The following is a 25,151-nucleotide window of genomic DNA, read 5'->3' on the forward strand; positions in this document are numbered from 1 at the left end:
GTGTGTCCAATCACACTTGGCCAGTAAAGAATTCTATTCTATTCTATTCTATTCTATTCTATTCTATTCTATTCTATTCTATTCTATTCTATTCATCCAGAGATGTTTGATTTTTACCCTGTCTGCTTTTCACATCTATGATTTTTCAGCGCCAGTTAGTCTAACTAGCTCGGAGAAAATCTATTTCTTTTTTTTTTCTTTTTTTCCAAAATCTTTATCCTGGAATGACAAAGATGGGGTATACAATTATGGCTTAAATGTATAGACGTAAATGCTATTTGGCAGCCAATGAAGTTTCTACGTATCTGAAAGAAAGAAGAGGCGCCTAACTGTGCTGAGAATTCATACTTGCCATTTTCTGCTTCAACACTGAATGTACAAAAAAAACACCACCACCCACCCTAGTTTGAATAACTTTTAATGCTAGGCTAATTCAGGGACTAAACTGGTTGACAGAGAGGTGTATTTCACAACCATTGATGTGCATCTGAAAGAAATAAATGGCATGACCAAGGGAACTGAGCCACTGAAATGGGAATTGCACCCAGATTCCCCTTGGGGAGATGGGCTTCTGCTTAAACCACATTGATTTCAATCATGCTTTTTTAAAAAAAAAAAGGTCCTACAATTAATCGGTTGAAAATGTATACCCAGATAAGCTTTGATTCCATTTTTTTTAAAAGCTTGCATTTTTTACATTGAAATAAGTGATTGTCATCATGTGTCACAATTAAGGCTCCTGTTATATCCTGGGAAGATGGCACCATCTTTCCAATGGTTTCAAGAGAATTTTATTTTTATTTTTTTGTGACATCACAGGCACCCTGTTACCTCCTCCGTTATGGTCCTATTGTGCAGCTAAACTTTTGAGGTAATCGGAAAACAGAAACAGAGGTTGGGATTTTAGGAGGCAGGCACTGAGGAAGCCACATTGCAGGCAGTTGCAAATTTGCTTCTGAAATCTACAAGCCCAGAAACTTGTAAACCGGGCTCTGTAAAGCAGAAGACAGGCAAACTAGGTTATATATGTGCTTCCCTCAAACTGAGTTGGCAGAAGCACGGAGATTGAGCACAGCCCACTCAAAACCAAAATACTAAGAGGGGACATAAACATCACAAGGAAAATCGTGTAAGAGCACTTTTAAGTGGTCTTAAATTCCTGAGTTTGGGGAAAAGGATAACTTTATGGCTTGAGTCCCATGCAGGGAGAGAAATTCCTCTTTCTAGAAAGTTCCCTTTCCTACCTGATAGATTTGAGTGTCTGATGAATCAAATGAAGAGAAATTACAGAAAGCCCGTTACGGTCAGTAGTTGGTTTTCTCTCCTGATTACTTATTTTTTTAATTTTGGGTAGTTTTAATAAATTCAATGTTCTTGAACTCTCAAGAAAAAAAAAATAAAGATGTCTATAATAAGCCTGGTAGATTTTAACTTAGGGTCTTCTACCTGTGTTTAAAAATTTTACACTTCTGAAAACTGGCAAACTAACTAGGTACGATGCCAGAGCTTTTGCTGAATAATTCTGAAACATGAAAAAGTTTTTCTACTCCCATGAAGAAAATATTTTAATAGTAAACTTAACGTGATCCTACAGAGGAGAAGTATATCCCTTTTTAATCACTAGAGAAAACTTGGTGACTTTGATTCTCTCTGTGTATGTAGGTTCTTTCTCTCACACACACAAACACACACGCACACATATCTTTTTAGAGGCATCTTCAGTGTGACTTCACCCTAATAATTACAATTAAAGGCAACTGGGGGTAGAGGAGGCAAAGAAGATGGGGGGTAAATACAGCAAATCTGCATTCATTCTCCAATCAGAGGTTCACTTAGTGGAATCGACTGTATCTTTTGTACACAACGAATAGAAAAAAAAAATCAACAGGGACGTGCAACAGTGAGGTGTGCAAATGTATTACCAACACGGAATGACTACCAACAGTACAACACAGAGAGAGAAAGTGAGACAAGTATTAGGAAAATGGTTTAATATTGGAGACAGAAGCAAAAAACTGCATCACACAATAACATACGTTACAAAAATAAGTTTGACTGTTTCAACTACACAGTTATGTTCACAATGAAGACAGAAGAACCAGGAAAACCTTTTGATCTAAACAGCAAAAAAGCAAACCCTACTTTTTTTTTAAACAAAAACAAAACCCTAATACATATATCCACTTAAAGTGACTGTGTACTCCTAAATTCTAATTTGTTATATTGTGAAACTGCACAGTACAGAATAAAAAGTGAAACTTACCGCGTGTTTTAAAACACAAAATCCTAAACACTAAATATAAGCAAATGGAAAGGATAAAACCAAGCCAAAGTTTGTTTTAAATTTTCTAAACTAAGCCAACTTTCTTTCAGTCAACTGGAAATCAAACTTGAAAAACAGTTATGATCAGGGGGGCTCACAAGAGTAAGCCACCATATTTTTCCCCCCATTTTTGTTTAAATCTCCAGTATAAAAAAGTTTCACTGATACAAAATGCGTGCGTACAATCAAGTTTTATAAGCAGGAAAGCCTGTGGTTGGTTACTTGGTTGGTTTGTTTTATTTTCCTCATTTCGTTTTCCATTTTGCTTTTGGCTCAAATTCCATCAAACAGCAAAATCCAAATGCATTGACAAAACAGAAACAATACTCAAAATGGTCTTACAGTTTCTCACTACATTGCAGTAACTTTGGCTTTTCTTAGACAAAATAAAAATAGAAAGAAGCAAAAACCTAGGTTATAATCCATTTGTATCACAGGCTCAGCTCCCATACATTGAGAATTCATAAGAGGGTTGAAGAAAAATCTGTGTTTACCTTCTGCATAGGAATGCAGAACCTGTCAAGGCGCTGAAGGGCCTGGTTGTCATGGGATGACCCTCCTCTCTTAATTCGTAGGGGGGGTCAAGAATAATTTCCATGAGCAACACTGAGCTCTGCCGAGCCCAAAGAATTCCCTGAGCATGAATGCCACATCTGTGGTAGGAATGGATCATTTCCTGAGTTTTTGATGCTCTCAACTTAAAAAAGTTGTCATTAGTTGACAAACAACAATTTCTCACAGCACAATGTCCTCCCCCCCCTCCCCAAAACCTGGTACACAGGATATGACATTATTCAGAAAAAACAATGAAATTACTTAATTTTTTTTGTTAATTAGCACTTAAGTTAATAGAAACAGAAACAGCAACATGAGCCAAAGAGTAGCACAAGCTGAGAAATAACCCCTATGGTGAAAGAAAGATGAACTTGTTACACCTTTGAATATGGCCATTTCACATAACTAATTTGGTTGGGAAACAGTAAGTTTTGTGCTTTCAGAGTTAAATTTTGAAATGCAACCATTCCTGGTTTATTATTATTATTATTATTATTATTATTACTATTATTATTATTATTATTTTATTTTTTCTTCCTCTATAAATAAAAGCCCTTTGCACTCTCACAGTTTCCCTTCAACGTTTCATGTTTTATATGTGAAGAACCTGTGTACAACATGTGCAGTGCCATAAGGCCTTGGTTTTGCTAGCTGGTTTTTCCCTTGCAATCTTTTATGCTGCAAATGCAGCAGAGGTGTGTATCTTAATTCAGGGGTAGAAATTGTTGAGAAAGTGATAGCTTTTATTTCCTGTTTATGCCTGTTCCTTCTTTTCCTCCCAGTACTTTGTCCCTAGGAAAATGGCCCAATATTTCAAATTAAACTTCTCTTTGAAAAATCAAGAGCTTCCCTTTGGGCTGCAAAATGAACAATACCTGGGAAATAATGAGGAATGGGGCTGGCAAGGAGAGAGAGAGAGAGAGAGAGAGAGAGAGAGAGAAGAATGCTTCCCACTTGGATAGGTGCAAATTCATAAGACAGAAATTATGGAGTTTAGCACCAGCAGGACAAAGCATTTATAATTGTGTTGGCCATCCAAGTGCTGTTAATTACACACATGGCTGCCATTTTAACAGGTTTGGTGGGGGGGAGGGGGTTGAAACAAGCCCCAGCTGACTGGAAAGGAGTATGGGTTTTCTTATGTGGGATCTGATTTTCTTTTCCAAACGGTATAATTATTTGGGAAATGTTAGATGCTGAACAACAACGTCCTGGAAAAATGTTTCATGATCTCCTATTATAATCACTGTGTATGTTAACAATTGAACAAGAAAAATGGTGTAACAAGTACAAAGTTAGCCCTCAAAGGTTCAGCAAGGCCCCCGAAGAAGAAACATGAGACAATCATGGAGCACTTATCTATTAACTGAGAATGTCTCTGTGTTAGAATTATTTTTCTTGCTTTCTTCTCTCCCACTCTGCATTATTTGGATTCTAGTGCTTGCCATCTACGGCTTCTCTAAAAATAAACATACTTCCTCTTCCCCCTTTAGAAAAAATGTAAAAGCAAACTGGTAGATTATCACCTGCCTTCTTAAAAATAATTTATATGGGGAATTGGGAGGAAAGAGGAAAAATGGGAGATGTTTTAAATGAGAGTGAAAAGGATTAGACAATAGGAAATGATTTTGGCACTTTTTAAAAAATCAGTAGCATGAAAAGCTGCTGAAATAATCTTGGCTTGGAAAGAGGTTTATATTTGCCACTACAGAATACCAAAATTTAGTTGATGAATAGGAGTGCTATTCTGTTCGATCGAACTTCAAAGAAACAAGGCAATGAAGTGATATCATTCCTTAGTTCCTTGGTTATTATTCTGCAAAAACTAAGGATTTGCAGAACTTTCCCTTTGATGTGAACAGATAGTAAGTAGTACAGTACATGCTTGCAGGGTCGTGCCCACGTATTGTTTACAACAGATAATAAGAGATACAAAATAGCTAAGCAACTACCTTTATGTTTCATAATTTTCTACTGATGTAACATGCAGATTTCTGAGTTATGCAGAGCACTATGGCTATGAAGTGAATAGAACCCAGCAGGATCAATAAACATACCAACTCTGTAACTGGCTTATGTAGCAAAATTAAATTAATCCCTTGCAGCTTTTCCATGTCTTGTTTTTTACTGAGTAAAAATGGTGAAGTGGCCTCTTAAAGACGATCATATTTTCAATGGCAGAAACTTTTGTGAACTGCAGCCGCCTTCAACTGTGGATGTATGGGTGCTATTAGCTCAGTTCATGGGTTTGTGCTGCTTGTGGAATGAATAAGCGGTGTCACCCAAAGGATGATGTCATAGCAAATACCAGATGTGTCCTCATGCAAGGTCACAAAAATCAAGATGGCTGTGACAACTGAAGCTCCATCTATTTTTTTTTTAAATGTGCACTGTCATAGCCAGCATTTTTATTCTTGTGACCATAATTTCTGGACAGCTCTGGTAAATATCTTTGTATTGTAAGGATGGGACTTCGCTTTTGTTACCCACTTCAGAAAAAAGAAAATAACAATCGCATCCTAAATTGCCTTGGTTATTTCAGTTCCTCTTCTGCCAATATGACTATTGCCATATTGATTATATGGCATTATAAGATTATGAATGGCAGCTGTGAATTTCTGAATACTTATGCCCCAAGGCCAAGACATTCCGACTAGCTATGGTAAATCTCCCAATGCAAAGCTTGGGTCTGTCTCTCCTTACAATACAACTGCAGCAAACACATTGGATTTGCTGATTTTTTTTAAAAAAAAGTATATTCTGAAATACAGGAAGCTCTGATTTAGCAATGCTCCCTGTTGCATTTAAGAATGCACTGATGTTCAGAACCCAGGGTGGCATGATTCCAAAATGCTCAGACAAAACAAATTGTCCTCACAACAGCTAAAGAGCATTACACGGCCAGCTCCATGTATGAAATAAAGGGGGAAAAAAGGGGGCGCATGTGGGGTGGGAAGGGGAGAGGCGGAGAAGCAAATCAGGAGTATGGGTTGATGCCTGCTACTCACTTCATGGGGTTTCTGTTTTTAAAGTATACACTAGAATGTGTTGGGTTGAGACAGCATCTCTGAAACTCTGGGTTTTTGACCTGTGCATATGGTTGAGATGGGGCTAGACGATGACTAGCAATGCTTAATGGAAAAATGTTAAAAACAGCAACAACACACCATTTTGTTCTCTTCCTGGATGGTGTTTTACTAAGGTTTCTTTTCACCGTGTAGGAAAAGGAAAGCTTTGAAAAGAACAACTGGGTTTTTACTAAGGGAAGAAGCAAAGCTGCTGTAAAGAGAGGGCAAGGGAAGGGAATGATGACAAGGTCCCGTGATGTTTTGATCGAAGGGACCGTGTGGGAAATCTCCAGATTGGGAGACAGGAAAAAAGATGGAGCGTCCCGCAAGCAGGTAACCCATCTGTTCCACAGCTCCAGAGGAACTGGTGAAAAGCTATCTTTATATTCTTCTCTGGAATGGGAGCCCAGCTGATCGTCAGCTTCCCAGGACCTGCAGCAGCCCCGTAACTTCATGGGCACCAAGGCCAATCTCACCATCAGAGGAGACCCTACATGTAAACCACCATGCATGCAATTGCTTCTCAGAGCATCAATAGCTTGCATCCATCCAGAAGCTTTTAAAGACCTGCGTTCATACAAACTACTGTAATTTCCTCTCAGGTTGAGGAACTACAGAGCCATCTTTTGCTTCTGCCTCTTTGAGGATTTGCTACAAGTCAGAAGCCTGCATGTTCATCGACTGACAGGAATGAATCCTGCTAACAAAAGCTACTGCTGTATCTACTTTGTATCTATTGCATCTGGACCAACATAGTACAAATATGGCAGCTAGCACATCAGAGCATTTAGACGTGTGTAAACCTCATCCATAAAAAGGAGTTTAACTGCAGTGCACAAGAAAATTTCATCCAGGAAGTTCTAGTGCGCTGGATTTAATCAAAAATTCATTTAATTTTATTATAAAAATATTTTTTTTTAATGATTTCAAATTGTGGGTTTAATTCTCCTATCTAGGAGTGGTTACACAATACATAATTAAAGAATTATTTTTACTTTTTAAATACAGAATATCATATACCAGCAGCATATTAAAAGCTCTTTTTAAGAAAAGATTTTAAAAAACAAAACAAAACAAAGGAGCTCTACAATTTCTAAATATTTTTTTTTTATAGATACAGAAGAACTTTAGACAGCAGTAAAATATTTTTTTTTCGTCCTTCAGATCTGGTCTGTGCATTTTTCTGATTTCAACCATGTATTAAATAAAGCACAAAAAAATTAGGTGTGTATGTGTATATGTGTATGTGCGTGCATGTGTGTGTGTGTATGTGCATATTTGTGTATGAATATACACGCACAAATATGTATGTGTGTGTGTGTGTGTGTGTAATGTGTATATAAAAATAAAGAGCAAAATGGTGAATGTATAAAAGTATTAACTCTCAGGACAGCTCTGGGTGGAAAGGGTTAAAAGTTCAAAACTTTCTCACCTTAGAGGTTTCCATACATTATGAGAAAATTACATTGTGAGGTTTGCATTCACAGCATTGATGCGCAGAATGGTTAGAAAAGGGAAACATGGGCACTTATACAATGTTTTACAAAAAACATCCAAGAGAAATAACAAACAACAACAATTTCAGGCAACAAGACCACAGGATAGCAAGTTAACAAACTTTTTAACCTCTTTTTTTCCTTTAAATATTAGGGATTTATACAAAACACATAATAAAATACCCATGTTATCAAATTACTTCACACAAGAAACACACTGAAGCTCTAGGAAGAGAAGTACCTTTGGAATTTGGCACTAATTTTTTTTCCCCCACTGAGTTCTTATTATTTATTTAAAAGGAAAACTGAATCACATTTTGCTGAACACAAACACATCGAAATTGTCCACAATAATAATTTTAAAAAAATCGACATCAATGCCTCACAGAAGCCAACACAAACTTAGTCTGGAATAGTTTTTATTTTTCACATGAAAACTTTTTTTTTTTAAATTTTAAGCAAACAACTTTTTTTTTCATTTTTTGAAATTCATTTTTTTTGTTCTGTTGTTGATCTTCAAGTAAAAACCAATTTCAAACCTGTTGTTTATAAACACAGAACACTTAAAGACCATGAGGAACCCCCCCAATGATGAGACCACAACTTAATTCACAAAAGCACCAAATGAAACAATAGCTTACAATAACCTTTCTCCTGTACATCGAAACAGTATAAAATATAGGTAATTTTCATGTGCATTAATTCATGGATTGTCTAACTTGTGAATCAGTTCAGCAAAAGGTGACAAATAGGTAGCATTTGCCCTAAAACAGGGTAAATATTTTTTTATACTAATCTACAAAAAGTGGTTCTATATATATATATTCTTAATGAGAAAGTGAGCCACCTAAAATGGCCTTATCAAAAAACTTTACACTGCCTGAAAAATGTAAAAACTATTACAGACCTCTAGAGACTTAAAATCAGACAGTTCTTCATTTCAAACTATTTCGGAAGTAGTCTGTTAGAAACCAACATTCTGTGCCTGTGTGGACACATATTGCTATGTCATTAAGAGACCAGCCAGAATGCCAGTCTCTTGTCTAATACTTTCAAGTCTGTTTTTTTTTTTACAGAAAAAAAGAAAAGAATAAAAGGGGGAAAAAAAGGAAAAAAGGAACACCGAAAACTTTAAACAAAACATTTTGCCACAGGTTGTGTGTGTGTGTGTGTGTGTGTGTGTGTGTGTTAATACTCCTATCATAAATTTGACTACGAATAAATTTTGATCTTGCATAAAAGCAGCAATGCTTTTCACATTGACTTCCCAGAATTCATATAGCTAGATGAGGTCACATGCAAATTTCAAAGGTTCAAACTATAGATCAAAGATCAGTAGGAGAACCAAATTATGATGTGAGGTCAGAAAGACATCAGAAACAATGACGGGACGATGAAACTTTTTTAAGACGTCACAGGGACATGCTAGGCAAACGATGAACTAACGGGCATGAAGATGTCTAGGGAAAAACAAGGAAGAGGAAAAAGTTATGGAGAGTCTATGCAGCAGAAACAAAAATCATTTTAATGGGTGCAGGAGAAAACTAATGCAAATTTTTTTTCATCATTAGAGTCCCAGCCATTCACACAATTTGCATTAACTGTACACTTGGTCAACAACGGCCACAATGAAAGAGCCCCAAAGAATCCATTAGAAAGGAGGTTTCTTTCTTTTTTTTTAGAAAAAGGATTCTTATTTCATTTGGGGAAGGAAAAGGGTGGGAAGGAATCAAGACCCCATTTCAACAGAGGTAACATCAAGAGGAATAGAAGTGGATTGAAGGGAATCAAGAGAAAGAGTGAGAACAAAAAAACAAACAAACAAACCCCAAGACAACTAAATTTTAAAGTAGATAATGGAAAGAACGGACAAGTTAACAAAGACAAAATACAAACAAGAGGAGAGAAATTATGAACCATAAAAGATGTAGGGTTCAACGGTGAAAAAGCACCCATTCTTGGCACGTGTACTCTAGAGACTACTTCAAAATGATCTAGCTACCAGACAGAGCTGGTCTTTAGGTATCCAATAAGTTAACAATAGGCAATAAATAACTTCCATTATTTCTGAGGCAGTAAAAATTTTTGTATAAAAATAGAAATGCTTTTTACAAATAAAATTTACAGGCCTGTGGCTTTCTTTTGTATCTATTATTATTATTATTATTAAATTTTTATCTTTCAAGAAACATCAAGTATTGTCATTCTTTTTTATTTATTTATTTTTTAAACCCTGTAGCTTTAGAAACAGATCTCTATGTCTTTTTTTTTTATACTAATACTCTTTACAAAAAACAAAACAAAACCCCAAAACAAAACCCTGAAGAACTTAAAAAACAAAAAGGAAAACAAAACACAAATAGGTAAAATATATAAAGACAACCAGTGTTTAAACAGGATAATGTAACCACGTGTCAATCTGAAGCCCTAAGAATGGTAAATATTAAAGCTTCTTAATAAGAAGAAAGAAACAAACTGAAGTAATGGAAAAAATGTTGTGTTCTAAATGAGTCACTTTCTTGGCCAAGGGCCATAGCTTTATTAAGCAATTTCAGAACTGGTGCCATTCGGATAATTCAGGATTGCTTTCATTATCCTCATCCAAAGTGTTAAGGACACCAGGGCCGAGAAAGTCAAGTTGCAATTTTTCTTTTTTGACAGCTCTAATTATTAAGATTGTAGCATGTGGATGGGTGCTTTCCTTTCAATGCTCATTAAAATAAAAAAAATTAAAAATCTGAGTTGCTAATTCAAATCTTGTAGGTCATCCCACAATTTTTTTTTTTTGGTTAGGTTAGCCAAGTTTCTCTTAAACAAGTGGGGAAAATGGAAGCAGGATTGTCAAATGGCTGTCTCTTAGAGGTGGCAGGCCAGGTGTTCTTATGTTCTTTCTCAATCCCACCCCAAGCAAGGGTGGGCTTGCTCAAGAGACTTACCCTAAGGAAACTAAATTAAGAGCAGAAAGCTTCTGGGAGAACGGTCAGTAAGGTTTGCTGTCATTTTTTGAACGCTTCAGCTGTACTTTCAGGCGTTTCATGCCAATTTGAAAGCCGTTCATCGCCTGTATTGCAGCTTGTGCCGAGACAGGATTGTCATAGCTAACAAAACCTAGAATGTACAAAGGTAGGTGGGGGGGGGGGAGAGAGAGAAAATGAGTGCGTAAGAACTAGCAGAAAATCATTAGCATTTGGATTCTTTCACAGTGTTTTCCAGCATAAAGACCGAGAAGCATTTGATTTCCTTTCTTCAATTCTGTCACTTCTATTTGCTTCCTAATTCCCTCACTGTCACTTCTGTTTGGTTTCTCCTTTGTGGCTTTAATAGGCAACTTTCTCAATTGTTCTTCCATTGATTACAAAATCCAAATTGCTTTTGGATGTAAGGGTACGTTTAGTATTTTAGGTCAAAAATGATACAGTGGAGACATTGTTTCAGACTTTGGGGTTTAAGACATCAGACCTATCAGATACGTTGGATAAAAGGACTACTATTTATGTCCACTTAATTTCACAGATATTGAACGGTAAGGTAAATAACATTTGGTTTGTAAAGCTTGCTAAGCCACAAATCAAAACTAAAACTTTAACCAAATGTCATATACTATGCTAATGCATCTACAGATAGTCCTTGATTTACGACCACAATTGAGTCCAACATTTCTGTTCTTAAGCGAGATATTTGTTAAGTGAATTTTGCTCCCATTTTACGACCTTTCTTGACCCAGGTGTTAAGTGAATCACTGCAGCTGTTAAGTTGCGGCATAGTTGTTAAGAGAATCTGGCTTCCCCATTGACTTTGCTCGTCAGAAGGTCACAAAAGGGAACCACATGACTCTGGGATGCTACCACCGTCATAAATATGAACCAGTTGCCAAACACCTGAATTTTGATTACATGATCCCAGGGATGCTACAATAGTCATAAGTTTTAAAAAACGGTCATAAGTAAGGACTACCTCTACTAAGTTTCAATTGGTTTGGGACTATATGTTGGGGAAAGAGAGGCAATATATTTTCAGGGTCAGTTCAGCTAAGAGACAAAGCTGGAGAAAGTGGGAAAATAATTATGCCATTTGGACTGACGGCAAAATACACTATTTTCAATGTTCCTTCCCCCAAATTCTTTTAAAGAAAATAATTGACATGGAAGAAAATTGATAATCTAGTTTCTTCCATATGACATTGGCTTGACAATAGAAGAGAACAGAATTTATTTTTATCAATAAAATTCTCGAAGTATGACTCTTTGCAACAGATATGGACCAGGACATTAGTGATTTATTATTTTATTCCATTCTTATGCTGGCTTTAAAAGTTTATAAAAAATTCTGGTGCTGCTTGCCACCACTAATTTTTTCTTCTTTTGAATGTTGAAAAACTTCACTTTGAAGTGTCTCTTTTCTCAGATAAGAGAGATACATTTTTCTGCTTTGTAATTTGTGGTTCAAATTATTCCTATCAAAGAATAAAGCAATAGAATATCAAAATAATTTGATTATAATACAATAGATTGTCTTTCCTAATTTTTGTTGTTACAAGTTTGTAGTTATCCTGAATGTGTTTATTATATTTATCAATTAAATTAAATATGTTTTTAATTGTTAAAAATGCACCTTGTCAAGTAGATTATATTTACCTTGTAGTACAATTAAACAAAGAACAATACGTACATAATAAAACTTAAAGGAAAAGCAAAAATTAAAGGTATGGAAGATTACAAGAAATTTTTTTTTGAAACTGTCCTAAAGTCCAATGAGATGGGAGGGGAGACGTTTAGATATTCAACTATTTTTATATTAGACGCTGCATTAGTTCATTCCATTTTGCTTTATACTGCTTTATACTTCTATTTTTATTCTTCTCTGTTAATATTCCATCTTGGCTCCTACACCACAGGAAATAATGCCATGCAGATACATTAAGGCTATTGTTATTTCTTAGGCATGATGATGCAATTTTGGCTGCAAATTTGCATTAAACAGGAAAACTAGAACTAGCACCAGAAGGAATAATTATTTAACAAATACTGTATGTGAATGTAACTATACTGCATTTAAGAGAGTCAGTTTGGGGCAGTGACTAAGACATGAGGCTAGAAACTGTGAGACTACATAAAGCCAGCTGGGTGACCTTTGGCCAGTCACTTTCCCTCAACATAGGAATGAGGCAATTTATTTCTGAAAAATCTTGCCAAGAAAACTGCAGGGACTTGTCTTAGCAATCGCTAAAAATCAGGCACGATTGAATGGAAGAAAAAAAAACCCGCAATGCAACTGCAGTCTTTCTTAGAGCTGGAAATATTTAATATAATCTGCAAATAACGAGTTAAACATGGAGAGACGCGTTTTTAACACAATAGAGAATAATTAGACACACATAATGAGGTGCCTTGATTGTCTAATAAATGACATTCCTTCACATAGGATGTAATTAGTTTTATGCATTTGACAGTTCCGTTGTGCTTCTAGGAAAATATTTTTTTTAGGCATTTTTCCTGATTCAACCACAAACGCTTGTACTTTTCAAAATTAATAGGAGTTGCTGTGAGGAAAAGAAACATTTCACTTTTTTGTGGAACTTTCAATCTTTCCTTTTTCCCCACCCACTGAAATGGCTATAGAGGACAAAGCAAATAACATCTCCTTTATCAAGAACATAAAGATAAATTATGGTGGAGAATGACTAGGAGTGGATGTTAACCAACCCCTCTAATTCACATCAGCAATAAATCCTAGGTTTTACAGTAAACCTTACAACTGCAGACTTGGAAAGAGCACTTGAGGCTGTCAAGTCCAACTTCTTGCTCAATGTAAGTGAAAATTCACTTAACAACTCTGGCAGGAAAAGTCATGAAATGGGCCAAAACCCACTTAACAAATGTTTTGCTTAGCATCCTAAATTGGGGTTATAAGTCAAGGGCTACATATATGTATACGTATATGTATCATCATCATCAATTATCCTCTGCAAGATGAGGGCCTCTTCTGCTTGTTTCCAACCAATACAATCCTGAGCTTTCCTTTGTCAATTGGGCTCATAATACTTTATTTTTTTAGTATGTATGTATGTATTTATTTATTTATTTATTTATTTATTTATTTGTCAAGTACATATTAGATAATATAAAAGTATAAACATGAGTTGAATACATAAAATGAATACAATTAAAGGGAACATTAGGACAGGGACAGTAGGCACGCTGGTGCTTTTATGTATACGGTATTGCATATATGTTTGTATACGTGTGTGTGTGTGTGTATATATGTGCTTGTGGGCATGCGTGTACAATCTTGGAGGAAAATGTTTGCCCTAAAGAGATGAAACAATGTTCAAATAGCCAGCGGTGGATCACACTAGAATTAGGACTAATGTAAAAAGGATATATCTACAATTCTCCAATGAAAGGCAAGATACAGCAATCAATGTTGAATCTAAGATGTCAGTTTGGGAAAAGAGGAAGATGAAAGGGTAGACAGTATGTTAGATTTTTGGTGTTCTGTACTGAAGGTTACATACCAAAACACTTGCTCAGATTAGTCTGTTTGTCAATGAAGACCTTAGCAGAAATAACATTTCCAAAAGGCATAAACATCTGCAGAATGTCCTGGTCTCCAAACTCTTGTGGGAGATGATAAATGAAAAGGTTTGCTCCTTCTGGACCTTTTAAGAAAAGAGAGAACAGGCAGCCAGAATCAGCTCTTTCATTTTATGCTGAAAACGTTCACTAAACTCACTTTTTTCCTCTGCGGTGTCTTCCAAATATGTTAAGACTGGATGGGAAACAAAGATGTTTTATATTTTTTATCTAAGTTCTCACCCACCCTCCCCCATAAATTGGGTCCATTGAAGTTGGATGACCCAATCAATTTAAATGAAAGAATGAACGAATAAGGAAAATTGAAAACAAAAAGGATTGTGAAGCAATTCAAAATATTTATTTTTTACATTCTCTATAAAATGGCTGAAGTGTGAAAGAAAGAAACTGGTATTTATTTAAATTTATTATAGTTGTCCAACTCAAATAGACTTATAAACCAATTTATGAAACAGACCATCAGGGAAACCTATCTCAATACAATTTTCAGAGGTCTGTGAAAATGATAAATAACAACAAAAATAACAAAGCATCAAAAACATGCTGATAGAGAAATGATTTAGAAAACAAGAATTCCTAGACATTTCATATGCCAAAATATGCATTTTAAGCTTTCTTCTGCTTTTTTTGCAGTTGTTTGGAGAAAAATAATCCTCTGTATTTGTTACATATCTGTTACATAGAATACTGCTTTTTATTTCAGCTCAATGCTGATTATTTTTTTCTGCTTTCACATTAACTTTTTATCTTCTTGGTTCTCCTAAATGGATAAAAATGAAGAGATGCTACATTTCTGGCAAGTCCACATGAATAAACTCTAGAACGCAACGTTTTATTGCAAACATCTTTTATAACCTGATGTTATAAACCTGGCTATTCACTTTATTAATTTTACACGTAGCAAAGCGGCTTTATATTTGCATACAATATGGGATATAAAATAATTATAATTATTACTTGTAGTTAATTTATTCTCCAAAATTTCGTTTTCTGCTATTAGATTTTTTGGAAATCATAAATATCTCTCTCGGGTTGCAATTGGCATGATGGTCAAAAATGTTATGATGGCAGATTTGATTCGTCCGTCCGTCCGTCTGTCTATCAAGCCATCCATCCATATTTATAGAACTGCCCATCTCAAGGATTTAACTGTATTTTTACATCTTTGTGTTCTATATTTTGTACTGCTGACTTCTTTATTTTTTATGTTTTGTCTTAATTCCTGTCTATCCCCCTGGTTCCTCTCTGTGGAGTTAAATTCCTCTTTTGATGGTGTTCAATCTTTCTTAGATCTTTTTTTTTTTTTTTTAGTTTCTGCTTTGTACTTTGTTCAAGTCTTGGCTTTTTCTTCCCCTTTTCCTAGTTTCTGGGATCTTTGCCTTTCTCCCAGTCTTGGCTCCCACCTGTGGTAAACCTTTCCCTCACGCAGTTCTGAGGGAGTATTAAAAAATGCCTTTCTCCCCTCATTTTCCTCAGCTGCTGCTTCCTTTCCCTCGCCTTTTTCTCATCAGGGCTGCCTATCCTTTTTTTTTTTTTTTTTTACTTTGATTTCTGAGCTTTGGCTCTGCTTATTTATTTTCATCTTCATGAACTGCCAGGCAGCCATTTTGTCTTCCTTCTCGCCTCCTTCACTGCCACCTGCTCAGTGCTTCTGTTTGATTGGCTGCTGCTACTGGATTGGCAGCCGTGGTCACCCTAGCAACAGGGGAGGGCCAAGAAGGAGCTCAGGTACTTATTACCTGCTCAGGTAAATCTGTCCTCAAGGAAGAGAAAGGAATTGGCAGAACTAGCAGGGCGAGTTTGCTTCATACATACATAAAGGGTTTTTTTTTCTTTTTCTTTTTAAATGGGTTCCAAATAGTGGGCAGTTTCCTCAAAGGCCCATTTTAATATTATTTTAATATTAAATATTCTTAAAATATTGTTATTTTAATATAAAAATTCTTAAGTGTTCTGTGAGTGGCAGGTTCTATTATAGAAATAAAGAAAGAAACATAAAACTGATGGCAGAAAAAAAACTAGTGGTCCATCAAAACTGCTTGCTTGCTTATTTTATTTTATTTTATTTTATTTTATTTTTATATTTATTTATTTATTTATTTATTTATTTATTTATTTATTTATTTATTTATTTATTTATACTTTTACTTTTTGTAGATGATGGACATGTGCTTATCCAGCGACCTTCAAATGATAAATCTGATTTATTATATATTACCATCACATTATATTATTTTTAATCTATTATATATTTTTTAAAAAAAAATGTATATAAATTATATAAACAAAGAAAGAAAGAAAGAAAGGGAATAAGTAAATTGGATCCTGCCTTCTTTCAACCTCCTCCTCCTCGTCATTTATTACAACCAAGGGCTTAGGAAAACGGTTCATCCAATTTTGAGCGCTCATCTTAAAAAGACTTATCGATAACTCTGATGGCCCACGAATGCTGGACCATGAAGGCAAATTGTCACACCTATTTTGTATTGTTTCTTTCCAGTCCTAAATGAGCAAATGCAGGTTGTCTTTGTTTGCTATGGGGCTGTTTTTGCTGAAATTTGAAGTATATGCTGGTTTCTGGGGGAAAAAAAAACCCATTGTAAATTGCTGCAGATGGTTAAAAACGCGGGCCGGTTGCAGAATGCCCAAAATGCAATCACGTCACATGGGATGGGTCGTGGGTGGGGGCTGATGTCAGAACTTCAAAACTGAGTTGTAAGGAGCTTTTTTGGGGGAAGGGGGTTGTTGTAACTTTGAATGGATCCTAAGCAACCAGTCATAAGTCGAGGACTACTTATAATTAGATCAAAGAAAAACACTTCTCTAAAGTGATTGTACTTGAAGGACCTAAGAAATGAATGGATAGGGGAGAAGCCTTTTTTTCCCATTGAACATCTTGCGATTAGCATTAATTTATTTTCAGCATTAACTTTCTGGGTTTCTATTGCTCCGTTAGCACCTCATCTGAAGCAATCAATCCTTTATTTGCTTCCCCTCAAGACTCTTCATTATATTACCGACCGTTCATTGTAACCACAATGGATGGATTTGGTCATTAACCTCCAAACGCTATTTAGTTATAAAAGCTAGCTACGTGTTTGTAGTGTACATGCAAATCCAGATAGGGGAGCTGCTTCCCCACTAGAAATGGAAAAAGAATTTAAGGATGGTTTGAACCAGAGCACTTTTCTATTTTTTATTTTTGCAAAAGCAGCAGACAATATCTATTTTTGCATTAGAAAAGCAGTGGGTGGTAACATTCTTTGAGCAAGTGCCTGAAAGGAATTTTGTGTGCTGGGAAATTAAATATTTATAGGGTTCCTATATATTCTCCATGCCAAAGGTTTCCATGCAGGCACGACTACTTAAGGCGCAGCTTAGTTCCGGTTCAGTGTCAATTTTGATGAGTCAGTGACTTTGTAAAGGGTTTTAGGAATTACAAACTTTCCGTTTTTCGGCAGTGAGATATTCCTTAACAATCTAAACTAACTAGATAGTAGCTCCAGTATATCCAGGTGAATTGTAGGCCTGCAGGCTCCTCTGAGAACTATGTTTCCATATTAACATCACTTTTTTTTTTTTTGCTAGGATAAGACAAGTTTAAGAAAACTATAATAAGCAAAGGTTGGGCTAATGGGGAAAAATCAACATTGCTCTGCCTTATTCTTTGAAAATTGAAACATATCGTACGTACATGGTGCTCTCTGAGCTTGGCTGTTTGCTGGAAGATGTTTCATTACCCAACTAGTGTGCAAGGATGAGAGCAAGTTTGGTCCAGTGGTTAAGGCACCTGGCTGGAAACCAAGAGATTATGAGTTCTAGTCCTGCCATAGGTATAAAAGCCAGCTGGGTGACTTTGGGCTGATTACTAGGAGACTGTGACTGTCTTGTCTTAGCCATGAAAACCAGCTGGGTGACTTTGGACCAATGACCAGGAGACAGTGAGTTCTAGTCCTGCTTTAGGTATAAAAGCCAGCTGGGTGACTTTGGACCTATCACCAGGAGACTGTGAGTTCTAGTCTCACCTTAAGCATGAAAGCTGCCTGAATGACTTTGGGCAAGTCACTTTCCACTTAGCCCAACTCACCTCACAGAGTTGTTGTTTTGTTGTTTTGGGGGAATAGGAGGAAGGTGTATTAGATATGCGTGCACTGCCTTGAGTTGTTAGTATAAATAATTGAAATGGGATATAAACAAACAAATAAAAATGTTAAATATTTGGATAATGAAATGCCTGCAAATTAACACCTAATCTCAAAGAGCACCAAGGACCTTAGCTAGATATATTCTCTTCTGCTGTACCCTAATATTTTGCAATTATTTTCATCCATTGCAACTTAAGCCCTTGAATGCTGGGGCATCATGAGATAAGAAAACTCTACTTAACGATGGAGCTTAATAGTAATGATAGCAGCAGCTGCACTAATAAACTTTAATTTTAGAAGACCACTAAGTTTCATTTGTTTTTAGTTCTGAATTGAGAATCTCTTTCTTGCTCCCTTTTTGCATTCCCCCCCATGGCCTACCTATCTTACCTTCTTTCTGGCTGCCTGCAGCACTTTGTTGTTGTAGCAAACTTTGACTGTATAGCGTGGGCAGTGCCGCAGCGGCATACTGCTGTATTCCTGAGTAGGCTTGGGTGAGGGCATCCATTGTACCAGCTGTGCCATTGGTCAAGCCTGTTGCACCGAGTCCTCCATTCAGGGCAGCCATACCTGAGAGCATTTGAGCAACTTTACAAAAAACCCAACAATAGAGAAAAGAAATTGCACTTATTCATTAGTGCTTTCCAAACATGGTTAGCATTAATATGACACCGACAACAATGGCTGGGCATGCAGATAAAAAACAATAACCACAGCAGTAAGGATAACAATAATACAAATCGGGCACTTCACCAGATGGCACAGATAAAAACAACAGGTAGGACAACATCCAATCTATAAAGACGTATAAAGATTGGGGTTAGGAGTTATTGTTCATAGCAACTCAGTTTCCCATGCATGCAGCACTCGGCAAAAATTGGGGACACCAGAAAATCTGTTTTTCCCATGATAATTTATGGCATCCAGTCCATGGGCTGAATGCGTCACGTGCTAGCCATGCCCACAGCCGGTTTAGCAAAGGGGGAAAAAAGTCATGATACATCACACAATGATGCCGTGACGAGTTTGACATCCCTGATTTATGGCATCTTCATAGGATCACAGACATCTTTAATATAAAGCCTGTCCTCATTAAAGTTGTTTTGATGCAATTACAGATGATTCTAGAACAGGGCTCTCCAACCTTGTCAACTTTAAGACTTGTGGACTTCAACTCAAAGCTGGCTGAGGTATTCTGGGAGTTGAAGTCCACAAGTCTTAAAAGAGCCAGGTTTGCAGACCCCTGCACTAGAGTATCCTTGACAGATAAACCTTCAGCTTCTGTTTGAAGATCTCCGATGAAGGGGAAATCATTATGAGGCACGATGGCACAATGGTTCGAGTGCAGTACTGCAGGCTACTTCTGCTAACTCCCAGCTACCTGCAATTTGGCAGTTCAAATCTCACCAGGCTCAAGGTTGACTCAGTCTTCCATCCTTCCGAGGTCAGTAAAATGAGGATCCAAATTGTTGGGGGCCATAGGCTGACTCTGTAAACCGCTTAGAGAGGGCCGTAGAGCACCGTGAAGCGGTATAGAAGTCTAAGTGCTAAGTGCTATTGTTATCACATTATGTGCTGGCCTGATATACTGTCTGCATCTTATGCAATCAGGATGTTTTCCTGAAACAGAAACCTGAAAGTCTTTCAGCCCATTGATTCTGGTCCTGATCTCTAAAGCAGCAGCCCTCAACCTTTTGGGTGCCAGGAACCGGTTCTAGGGACCGGAGGGTGGTTTTTCTGCAGGATGGTTTTGTGGGGTTTTGCATGCTGCCTGGATTCCACATGTGCACGGACAAGACTTCGCTCACTTACGTGCAGTGGTGGGTTTCTACTGGTTCGGCCCAGTTCGAGCGAACCGGCAGTGACAGCATCGGGAGGCTCTGCCCACCCACCTGGATGTCATCATGGACGCTTTGCACAACTGCAGAAGTTTCTGTGCATGCGAAGAAGCATACACGTGAGCTCCGAACCGGTAGCGAAGGTAGATGAAACCCACTACTGCTTATGTGGCCTGGTTCCTGGTGGGCCGTGGGCCATGGACCAGTGCCAGTCTGCGGATCGGGGGTTGGGGACCCCTGCTCTAGACCAATGTGTGCCATCCTTCAGATATTTTTTTTTTCCATTAAAAAGTTTTATTTTTACAATCATATCAAACAGCTCACCCAATGTACAGTTATACACAATTAGTCGGGCTTGCCCAGTCACCACCCCCCTTTTTAACACTCTTCCCTCTTTTACCTTCTTCTACTTCCCAGACCTTCCTCTCCTTCTCTTATCTACATCCTCTCCTCCCTCCACCCTACACCTTCCTTCTCCCTCTTCTACCCCTCTTCCTTCCTCTTCTCCTCTTTCCTACCTCCTACTCTCTCCTCTTTTCTCCCTCCCCACCGTTCTAAAATGGTAACTGGGCAGACCCGACCCTACATTAATTATATTTATACATCTTCAATAACCCCTGTACATTAACCATCACTCCATCCTTCAGATATTTGAAGACTGCTATCATATGTCTCCCTAAGGTTAGTGGATAATAAAATATGACTGAGAAATGACTACTTAGTTTATTTAGGACTCTTAAAAGAGAAACATCCTTTCAGTGATATTTATGGTTCCCCATCACCAGATAAAATTGGGAAACTAATTACTAAAAAGTAAAAAAAGCTGAGGTTGTATTATTACCTTATTCTGCTGCGCCAAAAGGAGCCGGAAGTCAATGCTTTTCGTTTTTTCCCCCTTCCCCTTTCCCCTACAAATTTTTCCTCTTCCCTTTGTCCTCCCCTATTGTGACCCATTATTTTAATTTTTCTTTGTATCTCTGTATTTTATATTTTGATAAACTAATACAGATATGAACAATTGGGAAATTTAAACTTGCTAAGCTAGTTCCTCTCTCAGCTAGTTCTTTTCAGACATGCTAGAACTACATTGGTAGAATTTCCAGCGAATATTCCTTTCGGGAGATGCAGTCTTAAAAATATTAGGAAACCCAGATGCTATAAAAGGCTTTGTAAAACAATTTCTAAGGAAGCACAGAAACCTTGAATCTGAACAGCTCTCTGCTAGGGTTGTCCATTAAAATTTCCAACGTATCACAATGCTCAGGATATTTTTACGGGAGAACAAAAGGAATGGCAGCTCCCTTTCAGTGGCTTTAATATTTTTTACCCACAAATTGCCTATTATAGCAATTTAAGCTTAAAGCTGATGTAATATTGAAAAAGCCAATAAAATCTCCTGCACATGTCTATCTCCTGCCCTTCCTTGCACTGCCCCCCTCCCCCATCAGCTCCTTTTCTTCCAGGCTGAATAGATGTTGCTGTTGGATCAAAGCTGCAGAAAAGTGATTTGAGGAACAGACCACAAATAAATAACCCAGGACAATCAGCGTTATTTACTTGCAGTCAAATCACATTCCTGTCTCTTTTAATCTTCTTGTATAACCTTTCTCCTAAAACTTTGCATTGATGACAGTTTTATAAGGAAAAAAAAAATAGAGACGGACAATTCTAAGAAACCGGGTAAGAAATAATGAGGCATCTGCTGCGTGCAGATCTTAAGAAAGCAACATCTATTGAAGAAAAAAAAAATTCTTCTGAGTGGGCCAAGCAGACCCCGCTCCCCATCAAAAAAACCCAAACCCCCAAATCCTATGGTCATGCTCTAGTACAGATATATGAGGACATAGTAGCTAGGAATTTTGAAAAAAGGGAGAAGGATATCCAAAATCATCATTAGTGAGAGGAATCTTTCTTTCTTTCTTTCTTTCTTTCTTTCTTTCTTTCTTTCTTTCTTTCTTTCTTTCTTTCTTTCTTTCTTTCTTTCTTTCTTTCTTTCTTCCCTTCCCTTCCCTTTCCTTCTTTCCTTTCCTCCTATCTTTCACATTTTGGAACTGCTCAACTCTCTTACAGAGGAAAGATAACAGGTTTTGGGAGGATAGGACCACATTTTTTCCTGTTCATACCTTGGATTTTACTGGTTGCAACTGCAGAGAATAAGTCAAAGAGTAAGATTTTACAGCATTGGTCACATTGCCTCTTTAGTTAGAGAAGACATAGCCAATTTCTCCACCAGCACAGGCTGGGTAAAAGACGACGGGAAAAAGCTACGGCAGGAAATATATACTCTTTCCATTTTTATTTTGTTCTGTTTTGTGAGCCCAGAAGCTGTTTTTGAATTCCCAGAAAAATCAGAGTGACGGATGCATCATTGAGCGCGTATGGAGAGAGAGTCGCGTGGAGAAACAAATCACATTTTCATTGATTGTATCAACTGGCTTTCAAAGGTTCAGGTAAACACCAACCTAAGCAGACTACAGAAGAAAACTCCTCTGGTTAAAGGCAAACAGCTTGAGAAAGCTTCCTTTTTCTGTTGCAGCTGGGGAAAAAAACTGGAACGGCAGTGGGAGTTTCATGCTTTTTGAACCTGCCTCTCTCTTTTACCTTCCCTGTCTTTTAGTTATACATTGTTGATGATGTAGACATACCTAGATATCTGGGAGGTTTGAAAGCATACTTTAAAAAGTTTTCTTCATATGTCATCAACATGTTGGCATTTACTGAGCCTCAGAGGTGCTCAGTAATTCTGTATAATTCACCTTATATTTAGACTTTAGGTGTTCACAAGCGAAGACCCAGAAAAGGGCCTCAGACACACTATTCCCTGCAAGGGTTGTGCTTGAATCACTATCTACCTTGTATGCTCAAATTCATTTTTGCGATTGATTCACCATTTTTTTTTTGTTGAATGTAAAATAACAGAAATATAAAATTTTGCATTTGCAACTTATGTAAAATAATAGAACTACAGAATTTTGTATGCAACTGTTTGTAACTTCATGTGTAATGTATACGTAGGTAAAATGAGGACCCAGATTTTTGGGGGGCAATAAGTTGACTTTGTATATAAATATACAAATAGAATGAAGACTATTGCTAACATAGTGTAAGCCGCCCTAAGTCTTCGGAGAAGGGCGGGATATAAATGCAAATAAAAAAAAATAATGTAAATACTAATGTAAAATAACAGAAATACAAAACTTTATATCTGCAAAGTAACAGAAAAACAGAACTTGGTATGCAACTGTTTGTAACCTTATATGTAAAGTAAATTTGCATTGTAAATATGTAAATTTTGTACCTTGATGAACATATCTTTTTTTTATGTACACTGAGAGTATAGGCACCAAGACAAATTCCTTGTGTGTCCAATCACACTTGGCCAATAAAAAAAATCTATTCTATTCTATTCTATTCTATTCTATTCTATTCTATTCTATTCTATTCTATTCTATTCTATTCTATTCATGAAAAATAATAGAAATACAGAGAGAGTTCAATGTTTCTCCTCTTGTTTTACATTCAATCATAAAAAGGGTGAATTGACGATATGAACCAATCATTTAGATATTTTAAATGGATCAAATGGCATATTATACTAACTGACAAGCAAAAATTTCCCTAGCACAATAGTGTATATAAAACAATTTAACGTGTCTTGAATATTTTTGGCTAAAATCGAATATAGTACCAAGTGTATAATGGATGCTTGACTCAACTTTGCATATTTTGGCTTTCATCAGTACCTCATTGGAACCTAATACTTTAAAACAATGATTAGGTTCCTTCTATATTATGTTTTGTAATGGTGGAGGTTATCCTGTGCATTACTTGCTGTGATTCATTGCTTTGATTTTGGAAGAGTTGTTTAGTTTTGCTGGCTTGATTAATTTCTGCTTTCAGTTCTTTGTGATTAAAACTATCTTTGGTTGGTTCAGAAAGTACACTGATGGCAATAGTAAGTTGTGAGAGGCAAAATTTAGGGATGAGGTAAGGATCCCTATTTTGTACTCTCTGGAGATTTTTGAATTTCAATGTCCAAAACCTTCAACCGATATACAAATGGCCATTTTGCAGGCACTGGTTTGGCAAAAGCTGATCTGTAGACATAATACATGCTTATACACATGCACGCATGCATAAACACACAACACAGAGTTATAGAAACAGAATCATTATTGCGTATGCTGGGCTAGATTATTAGATTATGGCTTATATCATAATTACCTAACCTACTCTAGTGAAAAACATTACAGAATGTATATATCTTTCAAAGGTCTGACATACTGTATTCTTCTCCTGCCTCTATAGCCAAGAACTAAAGTGATTTATTTGAAAATGTGTGGATTGTAGAAATCTATAAATCAAACTGCTTAGCAGAGGGCATTTTTTCATACCTCCTGTATCTAGAGAGTATTCATACTGATGATGTGCTATTACCCTTAGCAATAGCTTCTATGGGTAGTAACCAGTGGTGGGATTCAGCCAGTTCGCACCACTTTGGGAGAACCGGTTGTTAACTAGCTGAACAGTTTGGCAAACTGGTTGTTGGAAGAAATCATTAGGGCAGAGAACCGGTTGTTAAATTACTTGAATCCCACCACTGGTAACAACAATAGCAACACATCTCCTTAGTTGCCACTTCAACGAAAACCTACATCTCTTGAACAATTAAAACAAAACCAAAATCTCCGGTTCTAGCTATCTGAATGTAAGCTTAATGTGTGTGCCCTAGAAGAGAGGATAAAATATCATCAAGTACTATAAACATCATAATTCTTTAACAAGAAAAAACCTATTTAGATTTTGGGCCTGAAGCTGTCTGGAATAGAATTTCTCAATTTTATCACCTATTTTTGCACGTGTTTGTTCCTCTAGTAGCATTCACTTTACTAAAACGATTAGTGTCCCTAGGGTGATTACAGGGAAATTGCTGGAGTGTCCACCACAGCAATAAATACTCACTGTTTACGGTACCTGCTAGTGCATTAATATTATTCAATCCAACCGTTGCTCCAGCTAGTCCTTGTAGAGTCCCCAGAGAAGTCAAAGAATTCATTGCCCCAGCTGTGGAATTTGCTGTTGATGCAGCCACTAGAATAAAAGAAGGAAAAAGAAAAGAAAATTATTTACTCC

The 25,151-nt window shown here is 36.8% G+C and overlaps 1 protein-coding gene across 20 annotated transcripts in view; it reads right to left on the minus strand.

Moving 5' to 3' along the window:
• Positions 1 to 610: 610 nt before the first annotated feature.
• CELF2 (CUGBP Elav-like family member 2) overlaps positions 611 to 25,151 on the minus strand; it is an 823,343-nt gene continuing 798,802 nt past the window's right edge. For 10 of the 20 annotated variants that reach the window (XM_058190373.1, XM_058190376.1, XM_058190380.1 and 7 more), the window contains 5 exons: positions 24,981 to 25,109; positions 18,571 to 18,768; positions 13,957 to 14,100; positions 10,379 to 10,550; positions 611 to 8,902 (listed from right to left, as the gene is read on the minus strand). In XM_058190373.1, coding sequence (XP_058046356.1) covers positions 10,423 to 10,550; positions 13,957 to 14,100; positions 18,571 to 18,768; positions 24,981 to 25,109 — 599 coding nt within the window. In that variant the 3' untranslated portion in view covers positions 611 to 8,902; positions 10,379 to 10,422. The remainder of the gene's footprint in view (positions 8,903 to 10,378; positions 10,551 to 13,956; positions 14,101 to 18,570; positions 18,769 to 24,980; positions 25,110 to 25,151) is intronic. The other 10 variants (XM_058190370.1, XM_058190375.1, XM_058190382.1 and 7 more) reach the window with 3 other exon arrangements.

This window comes from Ahaetulla prasina, chromosome 7 (assembly GCF_028640845.1).
Source record: "Ahaetulla prasina isolate Xishuangbanna chromosome 7, ASM2864084v1, whole genome shotgun sequence".
Lineage (NCBI taxonomy): Eukaryota > Metazoa > Chordata > Lepidosauria > Squamata > Colubridae > Ahaetulla > Ahaetulla prasina.